The following is a 17,468-nucleotide window of genomic DNA, read 5'->3' as shown; positions in this document are numbered from 1 at the left end:
TGAAGCATGCTGAGCAGCCCTGAGCCTGGAGAGGCCAGTCAGTGAAGAGGAGAATTTAGAACTCCCAACAATGCCCTTCCCAGGTCCTGCCCATGCTTTCCCGGAGCTTTGGCTGCTGCTGCCCATCCAGCCCCTACACTCTAGCCACATCTGCTCTCCACTCCTGAAGCTTACACACCCCATTCTCATCTCACTCTCTCCAGGCTTCGCACGTGCTCTCTCTGGCATGCACTTCCCTCCTTACCTGGCAAACGCCTGCTCATCCTTAGAGACACCACTCAGGAAGCCTTCTCCAAATGCCACCCCCGCCCCCAGGGGCCTCCCATAGTTTCTAGGGTTTGCCTATAGTAGCATTTATAACACATTATTAAAATTATTTACTTATCTATCCCCCTACTACCAATAATTTTGAGGGCAATAACTGTCTTATGATACTTGGCATATAGTAAGTATTTAATAAATATTGGATGGATGGGTGGATGGACGGACAGACAGATGGATGGATTAATAAGCTGACAGTAGAACAGGAGGGGTGAGTGGGGAACTCCGTGCCAGCAAGCAGCAGAGGTAGGTATGCCCAGAACTACTGGGAAGAGGAGAAAGATGGTATTGATGGGGGGGATCCCAGGTAGCCCTACCCCTCTTACTGCTTTGGGAAAACATTTGTCACAGAGGTCCTGAAGTGCCATCTGCCTCCCCAGGCCCAATTCCGGTGGTGACTGTCTTCTCTCTTTTATCCTAGTATTTCTGCCTGTTGCTGGTGATCTTCCTCGTTGAGCTGGTGGCAGGGGTCCTGGCCCACGTGTACTACCAGAGGGTGAGTGGAGGTTCTTCCTTCTTGTTCCCCATCAGTGCCCCAGGAGGCAACGACATGAGGGAGGGGTGCAGAGTGATGGGGAAGCTGAGGCAGCAACACACAGGGCGGTCCTGTCTTCCAGGACCTAATGTTCCTTGGCACGTCTGGGACCTGCTTCTTGTCCCAGTTCCAGTAATTCTCTCCTTCATCTGCTGGGAGCCAGGAAGGGTGGCCCTCTCCCCTTCCAAAGAGAGGTAGAATCTGGCTGTGAGACATCCAAGGGGAAAGACTTAGACCAGGGCTACATGCCGGACTATGAAGACAGCACCAGGCCTTGCCTGCTTGCACCGGACAGGGATGAAGGTGCCATTCAGGTCCCCTCCCACCAAGTGCCCTGTGAATCAGGGGTTCACTGTCATGACCAGGCTGATATTCAGCTGGGTGGGGTCGGCTGGTTGGTTCAAGCCAGGGTCCATAGGACCAATAGGTACCACCAGGATAATGATTGTAAATATTTTGAATATCATCTCAGAATCAAAATGTAAATCAACAGATATTTAAAAGCGCCCCTGTGCCTAGGAGCTGCCTCCTCCCCTTGTCTCTCAGCTCTGCCCACCACACCTCTGCCCCTATGTCAGGGCCCCGGCTTTTGCAACACCATCTCCATGAACTCTGTCTTACATGGGTGCGGTCTCCATCCGTTTGGGAAACTACCACATTGCATCATTCGAATTACCTGGTGTTCTAGAGTTAGCTGGCATGGTTCAGGTGCAGGCCTGGGGACCAGGGGGCTTGGGGGCCTCTGCAGATGCCACCTTCCCTCTCCCCTTTCCAGCTGAGCGATGAACTGAAGCAGCACTTGACCCAGACTTTGTCTGAGAACTATGGGCAGCCCGGAGCCTCGGAGATCACCACCTCAGTGGACCGGCTACAGCAGGATGTAAGCCCCTCTCCATGGGCTTGAAGGCTGTGCAGACATGGGTTGAAATCCTGACTCTGTCCCTTCCTGTGTGTGTAGCTCTGGGCAAGTTACTTCCCTTCTTTCAACTTCAGTTGCTCATAGGGTGTGTGAGCATTAAATATGTGTAGAAGCCCATGTATAGAAGCCCTACCCACCATGAAAAGTGCTTACTGAATCCTGTTCTTTCCTTCCTCCTCCTCTGTCCTGGCCTTCACCATTGGCTCCTCCAACTGTTTCCTCCATACCTCACCCTGCTGTCTTCCCCTCTGGGTGCCCCGTGGACAGAAAGGGGGGCTGTCCCAGGAGAACTTCATCTCCTGGCTCCTTCCATTGTTGGCGGACAGTAGGGCAGGCTAACAACTGCAGCCCTGAGTGAAGTAATAGGCAGCGATATTTCAGTTAAGTCCCAGTGGTCCCTAACTTTTATGGCACCAGGGACCAGTGCTCTGATGAGATTCTAATGCTTGATGATCTGAGGTGGAGCCGAGGCAGTGATGCTAGTGTTGGGGAGTGGCTGCAAATACAGATGAAGCTTCATTTGCTTGCCCACCACTCATGGGCTGGGCGGTGTGGGGGACTGAATTAAGCCACTGCAAGAACTTCCCAGTTGTGCACCGTCAGGCAGAACACAGAGACAGCAGGGTGGTCTCTTCTTTCCAGAAGAGACTCAGCAGACACCTCCAGTGCAGCCCTCGGTCTTGCCAGAGGGAAGGAAGGGGCAAATGGACCTCAGACCTGGGCAGTCTCAAACAGTAGCCACCAGCCACATGTAGCTGTTTAAATTTAATATAAAATTCAGTTCCTCGGTCACATTAGCCTCATTTCAGGTTCCCCATAGCCGCATGCAGCCAGTGGCCACCCAGTTGGACAGCATGAAAGACGGCATTTCTGTCACTAAAGTTCTGTTGGACAGCTTGACTCCAGGATCCTGGTGGTTCTGTGTCTGCAAATTTGAGGCAGTACCACCTGCCCACTCTGGTACCCCTTCTTCCTGCCAACCCACCCCCACCCTGTGGTCTCTGCTCCATCCCGTGTCTACAGACCAGGCCCAAAGCCTTGGTCTTTTTGTGGGAACACCAGACAAGGAGAGAGAGTAGAGGGTGAACTCTAGGGACACCTTAGTTCAGCTGGGGAGGCACCTGTCCCATCTCCTAGAGACTGGCTCAGCTCCCGGTCAGCTCCATATAAGGGATCTCTTGTCCTCAGAAATAGTGGCCAAAGTCACCCGTGCACACACAGCTGCACCCACACCCATTTGCTTAGCTCCCGCACACCCAGCTGGTTGGCTCTGCCAAAGCTCAGTCCACACTTTTTGGGCCTCCCATCTGAGTAACTTCCCAAATCCCTGCCCTCGGCGCTAGGCTCGGGGGGACCTCAGAGTGGAGAACAAGGATTGGGGAGGCCAACTAAAGGGGCCAAGGAGGACCTGGGTTGCCCACGTGCAGAAGATGGCAGGGGCAGGCCAGGAATGGAGAACAGCACGAGGAAGGACACATCTGGAAGTGAGCACTGTGCACTGCCGGAGGCCTCTGTGGGCACCACAGTACGTGAACATGGGCCCTCTCATTTGCCAAGAGCAGTTAGAACTCAAAAACCATGAAAGGACCATGGGCCCAGGCCTGGATCTTAGGTATGAGGAAACTGAGCCCCGAGAAGGCAGTGGCTTCAAGCCAGGGCCTGCATCTGGGTCCCGGCCTCACCCCACGTATGTGAATGACACCCATGTGCCAGAATCCACTCAGTTATGGTAACAGTAGATAGTAGGCATCTCTTACTGACTGCTGAACTTGTGCAGGACTCTCTCTAAGTGCGTTCCGTGAACAGCCTCTTCCACTCCTCACAACGTGATTAAAATACCTGTCCAGGTGACACACACACAGATACGCAGACACACAATCTCACACGATTCCTAGCATATCCCCTGCTGTGTCTGGCTCTGTGTGCTGTTTTGTTCTGCCTGACCTCAGGGTGCCTCCTCTTTTCTTGCCCGTGAGTGGAGCCATTAGCCCCTTCCTTCTCTGTGCCACACACACGCTCCCATTGTCTCTCCTGCTAGACAATAGGAAATGACAGGCTTCAGAAGGGCAGGAGCCATATGACTCAGGTTCAGCGCAATGCCTAGCTTCATTCGCGTCACATAGTAGGTGCCTAATGAACACTTATTAACTGGACTAACTGTACCTCCCACCCCACCTGTGCCCCACACATCAGAGATGGCCTCAAAACAACCATGTTCTGTGGCATATGTAGGGACTCTGAGTTTCAGTCCCCCAGCTCAGAAAGACAAGAAATAACCAATTTCCTGATTTTGAATCACCTTAGACCTGGGCTGGCACTTCGCTGCCCTGGGGAGGTGCAGATGGTCACTGCGGTGCTGCCAGCTCAGTGGCCTCTGGGATACCTTCCTTGTCCCTGCAGGTCTGGGGGCTCTGAAGCTTCAAGGCCTGAGCAGAGGCCTGGGAAACTCTGGCAAGGCTGGCTCCCTGTCCCTGGATCTTGCTTCCCTAGACGGTTTTGTGGTTTTGGCCCTGCCCTGAGCTCTGCCACCCAGTGAGTCCCACACCCTCAGGGACCCACCTGCATCTATCGTCAGCGCATTTCCTCACAGACCCTCTCTGCCCCCAGGGCACCAACATCATCTCCTTAAAGTTCTTGGATGGTTGTTTAAGGTAGAAAACGGGTGACCTGCAGGCAAATTCTGCCTGAAATGAAGGCCCCAAAGAGACCAGAGAAGAATTCTAAGGAGATGAATCTGAAGGAGAACAAGAGGTTGGCTTACTGTTTGAATAACGCATCCTGTGCCCTGTAACCGAGGGGATGGAGGAGCCCTGTGCAGGCTCCTCACCCCCAGTCTCCGACTCTCTCCTCAGTTCAAGTGCTGTGGAAGCAACAGCTCCGCAGACTGGCAGCACAGCGCCTACATCCTGTCTCGGGAGGCCGAGGGCCGCCGAGTGCCGGACAGCTGCTGCAAAACAGTGGTGGCACGCTGTGGCCTAAGGGCCCACCCCTCCAACATCTACAAAGTGGAGGTGAGCACCCTAGCTCCAGCTGGGGCATACAGAGGGCCCGGCTGGCCATCCAAGGGAACCCAAAAGGCAGGCTCAGGCAGACAGGCGGGGGGAAGTGGAGTCCACTTATTCATTGGCCAGGAGACAACAGTGCAGGAACTTCATAGGTCCCCACAAAACCCTGGGGACAAGCAGCTGCTACTGGGAGATTCTGAGACATCGCTCCCCAGGTCACCCGAGAAGCCTGTGGGCAATTGAAAGGCTATACCCGGCCCTTTAAGTCTCTGGCCTTCCCTCAGCCAGTTGGATGCAGCACCACAGCCAGCCCTTCTCTCCCCACCCTCACCCACATCTGGGTCGGGGTGCATGTGACCTGCTGTTGCCTTACAGGGAGGCTGCATCACCAAGCTGGAGCAGTTCCTGGCCAACCACCTGCTGCTCATGGGGGCAGTGGGCATCGGGGTGGCCTGCCTGCAGGTGAGTTGAGTAGGGGATTAGGAGATAGAGGGGTCTATCTAGAAGAGCTCTGAGCCCCTCTCCCATTGGCCGGGATTTCAAATCACTGACCCTTCGCACACCTGCGCCTTGCCCTGCCCTCTCCTTCTTTCCCCTTCTCTCCCCTTCCCTTGGCAGCTAAGGGTGAGTCACATGGTCACTCTCTTCCCTAGAAACATGAAGGAAAATGCCTGGGGCCTGGGAACCAGCTTGAACTTGTAAGAAACAGAGACCTGGGAGGAGTATGAGTGTGGGCTCAGGTATGTGCATGCACCCTCTGTGTGTGCACATGCAAGTGTGTGTGCAGCCTGCTGTGGTATGTGTGGGGCCATGGGTGTGTCTGCATGTATCCTGGTGGGGGGCGTATGCATATATATGTGTTTCGGTGTGCTCGTGCATGAGCGTTTGTGTGCACATGACATGTACTCATTCCTCTGTGTGTGTGTGTGTGTGTGCATGCCTGTGGATATGTGCTCCCCATGTACACCCAGCTTTCTGCTCTGAGCAGGAGTCATGCCTTTTGCTCTGGTTCACCACTCTCCTAGTCGCCACCCAAGAAGTCAGTGTTACTCTCATGGGTCACTCTAGTCAAAGGTCAAGAGGAGAGGAGTCAGGAGGGCATCACCAGGGACAGATACAGCGAGCGAGTGCCCTGCCCACCTCACCCGGCATTCCTGCTACGGCCCAGCAGGTTCTAGCAGGAGCTCAGTATTGTCCCGCCCCTCTTGCTCCAGGGACTATAAGCACTGTCTAGAGAAGGGGCAAGAGCAATGGCTGCGGCATCAGAGGACTTAGGTCCAATCTTGCTTTTGCTCCTGTGTGATCTTGAGCATTTACTTCTCTGCCCCTCAACTTCATCTGCAAAATGTGGATCATCTCCCCAACCTTGCAAGGGCTAGATAAGAATAAGGTAATGTCTGCGACATACCAGCAGCGCCTGGCCCGTGTGAAGGCCTCCATAAGTGGAAACTCTGCAGACTTCAGAGTAGCTTCAGATACTTTCTCTCATTGGATCTCAACTACCTGGAACCCGGCCCAGGTGAATAACAGTGTCCTCCCACTTTACAGAAAGTTGAGACCCAGAGAGGTGACTTACCGAGGGTCTCATCCTGAACTGGCACCCAGGTCTCCTGGCCCTGGGTCCTTTGCTTTCCCAAACTCCCTACCCAACACAGAGTTCCATGGAAAGAGAAGCAGGAGTGGTGGTGGTGGCTGGCCTGGGGAGCCTCAGTGTGGGGTTCCTTCCAGGTCACCGTGCTGCTGGCCCACATCATTGCCAGAGGATCCAGCTGCAGCCTTGCCCACCGGGCCTTGCCCTCTGGAGGCAGACCAGACAATGTAGGGCTTATTATTTTATCTCTGAGACATAGTTCCTCATTTGTAAAATGGAGCTAATTTTACCTAGTTTGGTGACTAGTGAGGATTAGCAATATACATGTAAATTACATGGCCCATTGCCGAGCAGAGAACAGGTGTTCAGTAAATGGTCCTCATCATTATTTTTATCATTTCCGCCAAGCGTATTGTATCAAAAGGCCCTAGTCGTTTCCAGGCGGTGCCAGCTTTACCTTCACTTCACTCCCACTCATGAGCAGGCTCAGGGAGCCCCGGGTGGCATTAGCATGGCCCCTCTTGCACTTCCCGGGGCAGGCCTTTTGCCCCACCTTCTGAACCCCAAAAGAGTTGCCAGTGGGGTCTGGTGAAGGGGCTGCTCTGTGTTCCAGCTCCTGGCTCAGCTGAGGTTTCTGGAAACCTATCTACTTTAGGTGTGGGTTGGGGGAGCCTGCTCTTCATGGACCATACCCTCTATCCATTTCTTCCTGACCTCTCTGGCCTGGAGCACCTGTAGAAGCTGAAGGCAAAGGCAGTGAGTGAGATTGCCAGCACCCTGAGCCTAAGGCCGGGGTGGAACAAGCACACCTTTCGGCATAACAGCCAGGGGCCGGGGCGTCAGGCACTGTCCGGCAGTGCCTGCAAGGCCCACGCTCCTCCCCACTCACACCCTCACCATGAAAAGACTTGGTCCAGCTCACTGTGGAATTGCTCCTAGCATCCCTCAAAAGGAGCTTTTCCCAGCCACCACCACGGACCCCAACCCCTGGCCCAGTTTCTCCTCTTCATTCCGCTGAGGCCAGGCCTACAGCAGCCAAGCCTCAGGTTACAGCTCCCTCTGCTGGCCAGTGCTGTAACAGCTGCCCAAGTCGGAGTCAGCCACCAGCCTTGAGGAAGGGCTCACGCCAGGCCTGTCCCCAGGCTCTCAGTCATCCTCTGGCTGGAGCAGGCACAGGCACCTTCCCCACACACACCCAGCCTGGCACTTCAAAGATCTCCCCAAGACTCAAGGTACATAAGGCCAAGATAGTGTCATGATGTTTCCCTGGTCCCCAGGAACCGGAGGAAATCTTGCTTGAAGTCAGAGGTTTTCCTATTAATAGAAGGGGATTTGAGGCTCTGACAGGGATCTAACTACGCCCAAGGTCACACAGCCCCAAACAGAAGTTGTCCTACTCCCACTCCCACCCTGACATTCCCACAGTGCAGGATAGAAACGTGTCGCAGAGCCCAGAAAACTCACGAGACAGTGAGGTTGGGATTCGCAAGGCATTCAAAGGGAAACTGAAGATCATTTTGGAATGGCTTCCTGGAACTCTTTGGCCCTTCCTTGATGCTCTTGATGACAGCCAGGTGATGCCTCAAAGACCTCAAAAGAAGCTGAAAGCATGCCAGCCTCCCTGTTAAAAATGCCCCATGTGTGCCATCCAGGCAGGCTGTCAGAAGGGGACACCATGTCCCTCGTCGGCTGGGCCCAGACAGCCTGTCTTGCTCCCGTAGTCAACTTGCGTGTTTTCTCTGCTCATCCTGATGCTGGCCGCTCGAGTCTGTGCTGATTTCTCCACATCCTCTGTCAGGAAGGAGACACTGCTGCCAGGGATCTGATAGTTAGCGTTCTCTACCCTTCCACACTGCATGTGTCAGGATGGTGTGTGTGTGCACGTGTTTGTGTACATGTACACACACATTGATGAACTCATCCTTTACTCTGCGCTGCATGCATCAGGACAGTGTGTGTGTGCGCGCGTGTGTGTGTGTGCGCGCGCACGCACGTGCACGTGTGTGTGCGTGTGCATGCATGCATTGATGAGATTCTGGCCTGCACACCTCCACCCTCACTGTGCCTTCTTTGGGAGGCACCCTGGGAACACACAACTCATACGTGCTGGTGAGCTCAGCTCTCCCAGTCCTCCCCTGGCATGAGATGTGTACCGTAGGAGATGTAGCCACAAGTCTGTGCCGGCCCTCCTGCTCCCTCCTGGCCTCCCCTTCAGTAAGGATCAAAAAGATCCTGATAACCCCACAGGACAAGTCATCAAACCATGACGGGAGTTGGAGGGCGGGGGACAGAGAAGAGGGCATGCTGCATGACACTTGGGTGGAATGGCTGTGACAGCCGCCTGCTTAGAGCCAGTGGGAGAAAAGATAACCTCTTAAGCTGCCTTTCAGCTTGTGGCTCTGGGTCCCTGAGATGGATTAGCACTGCTCTTAGCACCAAGTCTGAAAGCTAAGAGCTGTGTTCACAGGCTCTACCATCCTCCCACATGGGGATGGAGAGGAGGGAGGAAGGGGAAGAAGAAGGGCGCATCCTAGGCTACCTCCTTAAGCTAGCCTCGCAGAGAAACTGGGTGCCTACCAGCCCGTAGACATCTTCATAGCCTGTCCTCCTCCTATATGTCAGCAGCAGCTATTAGAAAGTTTGGGGAGATAGGGCATTATTCCTATGTTTGAGGAAATGTACCTTTGCCCATGTCCACAGGATGATCACGGGGTTACCCTAGCAGTGGCCCTCTCTGCAGGGGGTGGGGAGTTGGGGTCTGATGACATCATTATCAGGAGCATGATTGCAGTCATGGGCCTCCTTGGTTGACACAGCCTCATCTTGTCTTAGATGAATCTTCAGTGGAGAGGGAGGGAGAAGAAAAGGGAGGAAGAAGGAGGCAAATGAAGAACAAGGCAAATGAATAAAGGTTCTTTGCATTTTAGAGACAGGAAAGTGAGACAAGGAAGAAGTGACTTCCCAGCACTGCTCTGGGCAGGATGCTCTAGCCCCTTCTTGTTCAGCTAGAGGACATGACAGAGGGGTTATTGGGCAGGCTTCTAGGGCCTAGTTTGGTGCCACATTTCAAGCTGCTTTATAGGATGAGCTGGTGATAGCTCTGGGTCCTCTTCCCACAGCCTCAGTTTCTCCAGTGGCTTCTGTATATCAGCCAGAGCAGCAGGATGCAGACTGACTCTCTCCTAGAGAAAGCTGCTCAGGCAGCAATCGGGCCATCTCTGGAGAAGCTCTAGACCACATCCCAGCAGCATGGACTGGGAGCTTGTTAGCAGTGCAGAATGTTGGCTACCACCTAGGCCTACAGAGTTGTAATCTGCCTTATAATGAGGTCCCTGGGTGATTTGTCCATTAAAGTATGAGAGATACTGCTCTTAGATAGTAGTTCTCAAAGCGTGTTCCCCACTCCACCCCCTGCATCACCGGGAGCTTGTTAAAATTGCAGAATCTGACACCACTACCCAGACCTCCAGAGTGGGAATCTGCCCTTTATCAAGATCCCCACGTGTGCGCTCAACGTGAGAAGCAGCGCCGTGGGGCACTGCCCACCTGCAGCCCAGTGGGGTCCTGATCCCTCTTCCCCTCTGTTCTCTCCACCTGGCAGACCTGCGGAATGGTTCTCACCTGCTGCTTGCACCGGAGGCTCCAGCTGCATTTCCACTAATGACCAACTGTGTCCCCCTCCAGCTGTCCCTCACAAGGACAGGTGCCCAAATCCCATCTGCCAGAACTGCGGAGTCAGCATCAGCTCACCTGGAAACTCCCAGAAATTCCCTATCCCCTGTGCTCAGTCCCTTCGGACCCAAGTGCCCAAGACCATGGCTCCTGAGGTTCCACCTGGCCTGGGACCCTCAGCCCCTCCTTCCACTTCTGAGTGCTCACTGCCCGAATCCCTGGGCGGGGGACTGACCCTGCTAGGGGACAACAGCCAAAGCCCCTCACCAGACATCAGGGTCCCCTGGACCACAGGAGATGAGAGTTGGGCTCTCTGCTCCCTCCCAGCTCCCAAACCAAGAGCGAAGGGCTACAAACCTTGGCCCCTCTTGGACACCTGCATTCAGCGTGACCCCCACTGGTGCTGAGCAGCCCTCCTCTTGGCTCTGCATCGGGCTTTGGGCGGTTTGCGCTCCCCTCCAGGAACTGCACTCATGTGGGGCAGTTAGGGTTGTCTCTGCCCCCAGAAGACCCGGCCCTTCGATCTGCTCACAGCACCCCAATGCCTTCTCACCAGGAAAGGAGTGTGCTGACCTTCTGGGTCCTTCCTACAGGGCATGGGCTTGGAGAGAACTGAGCTGAGGCAGCCGGGAGCTGAGGCTGAGCAGTGGTAGGCCTGGAGCTGCTGGGGCAGGGAGCAAGGTGGGGGGCAGTGAGTACCCCAGCACGTGCTGCATCAGGAACCTGCGCCCACCTCGAGATCTTCCCCGGGAGAGGCGCCCTTGGGAGACACGGCCCCAAGGCCCAGCCTCAAGCAATCTGCCCCTCAGGGTTCTCCTGTTCATGGCCTGGGTCTCAGGAACACCAGAGCTTTAAAACCATCTTCAGCTCTTAATGCGGGTGGGTGTAAAACTTCCTGATTAGACCAAATCACAGACCCTGCAAAGTTGGAGCCACTGAGAAGGTGAAGCTCCAAGCAGAGGGGCACACTGCCCCGAAACTCACTCGTCCTGGGCCCATACTCCCTGACCACGAGGCCACCAGCATGCAGCCTCCAGGGACCTCACTCTGCTTCCAAGAATAAATAAGCACCTTCCCTCCCTTCCCTCCCGAATCACTGAATTAGATGGGGGATTTTCAGGAAGGACTTTCCCAAATACTAAGGGAGAACAGAAAGCAAATCCTAGGAAATACTGAGTATAGATGCTGGCAATATTCCAAAGAACAGGTGTCAATTCCTAAGACAGCCCTGGGGACTCTCCCTCTCAAATGACTGTGACAAGTGGGAAGCTCTAACGGAAGAACCCCACACCGCCTTCCACACCTCCTGGGTCCTGTGCTTCCCATCCTGGGGACCCTCTTACATCCCACCCATGAGAGATGGCCCCTTTTATGCAAGAAAGGTCGCCCCTTGCCTCCTCACTCGTTTCAGTCCCCAGTCTGATGAGTTCAGCTCTGGCTGACCTGGGTCAGTCCTGGGTGAAGGGTATTCTCTCTCCCATACACAGGTCGCTGCGGTCCCCAACACAGCCCTCAGCTGTGCAGAAACTGCACACCTTCAGAACAGGCATTGCCCCGTGCTCAATGGGAAGCCTCCCAGGGCAGATTGCCTCCCTGCCTTGGGGATTCTTCAGGGACTGTGGCAGAGAACTGAGAGGCTAGCCCTGGCTGGCTTAGCTCCTCTACCTAGAGGGCCTTGGGGTGGCCAGTGTGAATTCATTAAATGGGGCGCCCGCTTTCTCAGTAATCCCAGACGACAAGGACAAAAGAAACAGTGGTGTGATCATCTTTGCTGCCTTCCAACTTCCCAGGATTTGTGCAGATAAATCAAAAATGACTCTGACTCTCGAGCTCTCTGCAGGGCTAGATGTCAGCCCGACAAGTCTCACAGAGTGAGGGCTGAGAAAGAGAGAGCTGTGCTCTTCCTGCCCGGGGCCCGAGAGGTGGCGGCAGTGAGCAGGGAGGTGCTGTGGCCCAGAACATGTCTGCCCCTAGGGGAACCCCTTCATTCTTTACTGAGATCGGCAGGGCCTGTGGAGATGGGGACGGGTGAGAGGCTGGCATCACTTACACAGCTCTGTCACTAGGGGAGGTACAGGAGAACCCGACTCATCTGCCCCCAGTCCCCTGTGTCGACTTAGCCAGCCTGGCGGAGGGCAGGACAAGCTCTGATTCCTGCCCTGCGTGTCATCCTGTTCAGACTGCTACAGGAAGATGGCTGGTCCAAGCTGCAGAGAGGAAGAGAACAGCCCAGAGCTTTTTGGAGCTGTGACCTCCTCATTCATGCCGACAGCCTGGCAGATAAGACACAGTTAAAGGAAATGGAGGCCCAGCATACGGCAGGTTCCCCTAGGGGCATGCCACAGGCTGGAGTCCAGAGCTGGGTGCCATCCCCTGCGGGGCGTGCCAGTCCTGCCTGTGAGGATGCAGATCTGCATCCAGACAGTTCCTCTCAGGTCTCTGCTTGGAGGCTGTCACAGTCATGAGTTCCTTGGAGAGAGAGAAGGGCCTGCCTGTTGAAAACCATCACAGTCCTTTGTGGGCAAAAGGCCCCAGCACATCCGGGGCCAGAAAAGAAGCCGGCATTTTGCAGAGTCCTGGTCCTGGCGGGTGCTAGAATGCCACACAGCCAAAGTCACCACACTCTTACCCTGAATTCGCCAAGCTGCCCTCCCCTCCCTCAGCTCACAGGGCACGAGGGGGAAGGGCACATCCCCCTACTCCCTGGATGTGTTTTGGAGGGAGACAGGATGGCGAGGGGATGAAAGCTTGTTTAAAATGTTTGTGACTGTTCTGCTCTTCCACCCTACCCCCTCCCCAACTCCAGGAGTCCCTCAGGCATAGCCACTTGGGGGGTGGGTGTCCAGGGCCTGTGTTTACTGAAGGCCTGTTTGCTCAGAATGTTAGTCATGTAAATATACCATCTTATAGTGATTGCAGTAAGAGGATTTATTCCCCTCATTCTACAGATGAGGAAATTAAGGCTCAGAGAAGTTAAGAGACTTGCCAGCCAGCAGCAGTGTCTATTGTCATGCCACCCCCAGCCGGATGGAACCACAGGAAGCTGGGCTGGGAACCCCGTTTCCCTCAGTCCTCCATCTCTGTAATAAACTGTTCGGGAGCAACGTGTCCCTCAGGGGTACTGTAGAATTGCTATAGCCTTACACCCCCTCCCAGGTTGGACAGAAGCACCCATCTGGCCCCAGTGCTGGCACCTGGCACATCTGCTGTTGGAAGAGAAGTCTGGCTTCCTTCAGCCTGATAGCTGGGCCCTCCTGGTGGAGTGGTTTAGGCAGCAGGCAGGACCTCAGGAGCCATTGCTACTGGGAATTCCTGGCCTGTCACCTCAGGTGCCAATGCTGAGACTGAAGTGAGAGCAGACCTCCTTCAGCAATCAGCATCCTCGAATAGGATGTAGAATTTCATGCCCATTTGGAGACCACTGTCTGGGTGCATGGAGGGCTGTCAAGGGAGCAGGAAATGCTTCTCCCTGCCCCATGAGGTCTCACAGACTCACAGAGCCACCCTGGGTAGGTTGGAGGTGCCCCGAGTGGCAATGTTGACCACCCCCTGCCTTCCTTCCCTCCCCTTATTGCTGATGCTGGGGTCCTGGGCAGGCAGTGCGAGCTCTATCTCAGGTTTAGAATCTCATTCGACCACCCACCCTGTGCACAAACACAGACCTGGCACTGAGGAGGGGTGGGGGTGACATGCCATAGTGATGTGGCCCCAGGACCCTCATGCCCTACAGCCGGTTTTGGTCCCGGCCTGCCATTCCAGGTCCAGCTTCGGGGTTTTGAAGTAGAAGAAGTAATTAAAATAGTTACTTTCATCCATTCTACCACCCATTCTACTATCAGCCTTGAAAACATTCTCTACTTTCTGGCCACTTTGGGCCTGGGGACAAATGGAGGAGAAAGAGAAGGCAGTTTGACTAGCTCAGGAGAAACCTCTCCCCCGCTCCCCCCGCCCAACTTCGTGTCACTGCTGGGTGGCGCTCACATCCGCCAAGGATGCTAATGAGCCACAGGTGTCTGAACCAGTTCTCAAACTTGAGCATGCATCAGGATCACCTGGAGGGCTTTTTAACACAGATTGCTGTGAACTCCACTCCCCATTCCACCCCACCCCCGCCAAGCTTCAAATCAGAAGGTGTAGGGCCAAGGATTTGCATTTCTAGCAAGTTCCCAGGTGATACTGATGCTGCTGGCCCTGGAACCACACTTTGAGAACCACTGCTTTAGACCACACCACAAAGGAGGACACTTTGCCACTCTCCTTTGTATGTCCCAGCTCTCAGGGCTCAAAAGTCACTCGTGATGTCTAGCTTGGGTCCCACTCAATTCCCTGTGAGAGAGCGGGGTGCAGCAGTGCCTCTAGGGGTAGTTCGTGGCCAGCCAGGAAAGTGCCTCTCCTGCTGTGCCTCCTGGCGGTGCCTTCTGTCCTCTGAGTGGGACTCAGAGTGGGGCTCTTTGAGTGGGTCTGTGACCTTGGCTGGGAGACCAAGTGGCTGGGTCTTCTTCCCGAAAGGGAACACTTTTACACTCCAGACCTGTTTTTCTACCACTTCCTGTGTGCCTTGGGAGAACCCCACTCCATTCTCATTGCCCTCATCATCTCTTTCCGCATAATGCTCAGCCCTGTACTCCATCCCCCAGGCTCCAGCGTGCCCCTTCCCCTCCCGCTTATGCACCAGCGACACCCAGTGCAAGGGCCGTGAGTGTGTCCAGGCAGCTCTGTATTAGTGAAGGCAGAAAGGCTCCTGGAACCAGCTGGCCTGTGGATGAGGGTTGTCATGGTATTCTAGAAACAGAGAAGTTGCCGTAACCTACCATATACAGAGGAATCGCTTTAGTTGTAAACACGCCCCCTCCTTAGCTGGCCTCAGTGTAAGCCCAGCTTCATATGCTAGGGGGCATGATAATAAAGGAATTGTATCTAGGACCACCTTCTGTTGCCATTTTTCTTCCTCAGCAGGGAAATTCCAGGCCATCAGTTCATCAGATGCACTGTGACCCATGCTATATGCCGAAGCCGATACTAGTGGGTCGTGGGGAGAGGGAGAGAAAGGAGCCCTGCTAGGAACCCATTGACCACACTGATTAGGGTCCTGCTTGCCCTTCTATCAGCTCCCATGTTTGTTGTTTGCCCTGACCTGCCCAAGTGTCATCAGCTCTGGGCTGCAAGCAAGAGCCAGGATCGAACAAGCACGCTTGGGTTGTGTTCCTCTTAAAGCTCTCCGCCTTTAGTCGGCTGGTATTCCCACACCACTGACTGCGATGCCCAGCCAGCCTCTGTTAATGAGCCTATGGTTTGTACATCCTGCTGCGGGCATCACTCTGGCTGGCTATAGCTGATGCAGGGTGTGGGGAGAGGTAAGGAGCAAGGGGTCCCTCTGGCTGGCCATCGGCTCCCAGCCAAGCATTTCCAGCCGAGGCACACCTCCTACTGCTCCTTGGACCACCCCCGCCCCCAACCATCTCACCCCAGAGTGCTAGTGTCTCCACACCTGGAATACTAATTTGTACTCATCCCCAAATCAGAGTGAGACACTTGTTCATCCCAGCACACACACACACAAAAAAAAGACTTCAATCTTATGAGGCAGAGGAGCTGAGCGCACCAGTTTGCACAATGAGGAGCTAAAAAGGAAGTAAATGCTTTGTCTTTTATGACATAAAACACTCATTCTATTTCACTATTCTGTCTAGAAAACTTGCTTGAGGTGGAGTGGGTCAGTGAGGGAGCCTGAAGAGTAGCCGGGTAAGCTGGACACTGGGGATCCCAAGACAGGGACTTGGGGTGGGTTAGGGGTTGGGAGGCAGGCTGGGAGCAAGCCGCTCACCTGGTGTGAAACTGAAGGGGGCCTGCTTACTTGCTGTGTAAACAGATCAAGCCACCCAGGTAGGACTCACCTTGCAAGCGGTCCACAGCCCTTGGCCCCTTTCCTGTGTGGTCTACAGCCCTTGGCCCCTCTCCAGCCTCTTTGGTCAAGATCATTCACTGAACGATCACAGAGCCAGCCCTCTGGTGGCTTGGATAGCAAGCTGGAGAATAGACCCCGTCTGCAGCACATCCATGGTCATCTATCTTGTTGGATCCGGACCTCTGCTCCCCTCAACCGTCATTATGAGTGTGAGCGGGTGTATGCATGTATACACAAGCATGCCCGAGGATGGATGAGCATCCTTCCAGCCCCACCCTGCCGCACACAGGCAGCACTGTGGGTGGCTGTCCTTGCCATCTAAATGGCTCTGGCTGCCTATGGGGACCTGGTCAGGGGGCGGGCAGTGGAAGCTCTTGCTGAAGCTGTCCCCCTTGGTGGCTGCCACTAGCCTACCAGCTGCCACTACTTCCCAGCAGGTGCCAATGCCTCTGTCAGCTATATAGAATGGGCTGCTTTAAGCTGGGTGGGACTCTGGTTCCTACACCCTGTGCCCAACTTAGAATAGAGAGGCTGCTGGTGGGGTGGTAGAGATACAGAGGCTAAAAGCTGAGATCATTCCACTTTCTTCCTAAAAACAAATTCATCAGAAGCCCCTACTTCTCTTCTCCTTCTGCTTCTGCCATTAGCTGAAACACTGTCCAGCAACGACTGAGCAGGAAGGAGAGGGCACTGTGGGGGACCTGGTGGGATCCTTGGGCTCAGGCCAGGGGTAAAGAGGGCAGTGAATGAAGCTTGAATTCGATCCTTTCCATAAACCAGGTGCAAATCATGTCACTGCACTGACAGAACTGGGCCAGCCAGAGCCAAGAGAGTTAACGGCCCCATTAGTCTGGGGACCCTTTGAAGAGGTCATGAACCGTTTCTGCCACACTGTCAAACTATTGTGAATAGCTCATGGATCCATCCCTAATTGGGGTTTAGAGAAAGTTAGGGACCAGAAATTGAATTCAACATGCTCTCTCTGTATTGCCAACCAGTAAAATAAAAAGGCTGAGTCCTCTCAAGAATTAGGGTCTCTCGACAGAGATAAATAAATATCTTGAGAATATATTGGGATTGCAAGAATTCAGTGGGGGAGTTAGGGTGAGAGGAAGAAGGCAAAGGGCAAGGCCCTTCCTGATGCCGTTACATCACAGAACATGGGCTCGTCTTGCACCCAAGTCACAAATGCTCTGGCCGATGGGCGAGGCTAGGTCCCAGAACTCTCCAGCTCCTGGAAGAAAAATCTCCAAGCAACAGCCTCTACCCACCAGACCCAGCTAGAGACCATTGTGCACCCTTGCTTTACCAGTTCCCACTCTCCTCTGCACAAACGGAAACCAAGGGAAAATGGGTAGTGCCCCAGGTGTGCCCCAGCAGCTCTCGGCTACCAGGCAGTCTGGCAGTCTCTAGGGCCACAAGGGAGAAATTCCAGCTCAACCAGAGAGCCTGGCTTGAGTGTGTCCTGTGGAGTGTTGCTATTCTTTTTGTTAGGTTAAAGAGGCACAATAGTCCATCTC

At 54.4% G+C, this 17,468-nt stretch overlaps 1 protein-coding gene across 3 annotated transcripts in view; it reads left to right on the top strand.

Moving 5' to 3' along the window:
* The window catches only part of TSPAN11 (tetraspanin 11), an 84,038-nt gene extending 72,120 nt beyond the window's left edge, over positions 1-11,918 (top strand). For 2 of the 3 annotated variants that reach the window (XM_023535190.1, XM_023535191.1), the window contains 5 exons: positions 743-817; positions 1,632-1,736; positions 4,628-4,786; positions 5,156-5,242; positions 5,434-5,508. In XM_023535190.1, coding sequence (XP_023390958.1) covers positions 743-817; positions 1,632-1,736; positions 4,628-4,786; positions 5,156-5,242; positions 5,434-5,508 — 501 coding nt within the window. Of the gene's footprint in view, positions 1-742; positions 818-1,631; positions 1,737-4,627; positions 4,787-5,155; positions 5,243-5,433; positions 5,509-9,972 lie in introns of those variants that run through there. The other variant, XM_011367862.2, reaches the window with a different exon arrangement.
* Positions 11,919-17,468: the final 5,550 nt, after the last annotated feature.

The sequence above is a fragment of the Pteropus vampyrus genome, unplaced genomic scaffold (genome assembly GCF_000151845.1).
Source record: "Pteropus vampyrus isolate Shadow unplaced genomic scaffold, Pvam_2.0 Scaffold137, whole genome shotgun sequence".
Classification (NCBI taxonomy): Eukaryota; Metazoa; Chordata; class Mammalia; order Chiroptera; family Pteropodidae; genus Pteropus; species Pteropus vampyrus.
Note: the sequence above shows the minus strand (reverse complement) of the source record. Positions and strands in the feature narration are given on the sequence as shown.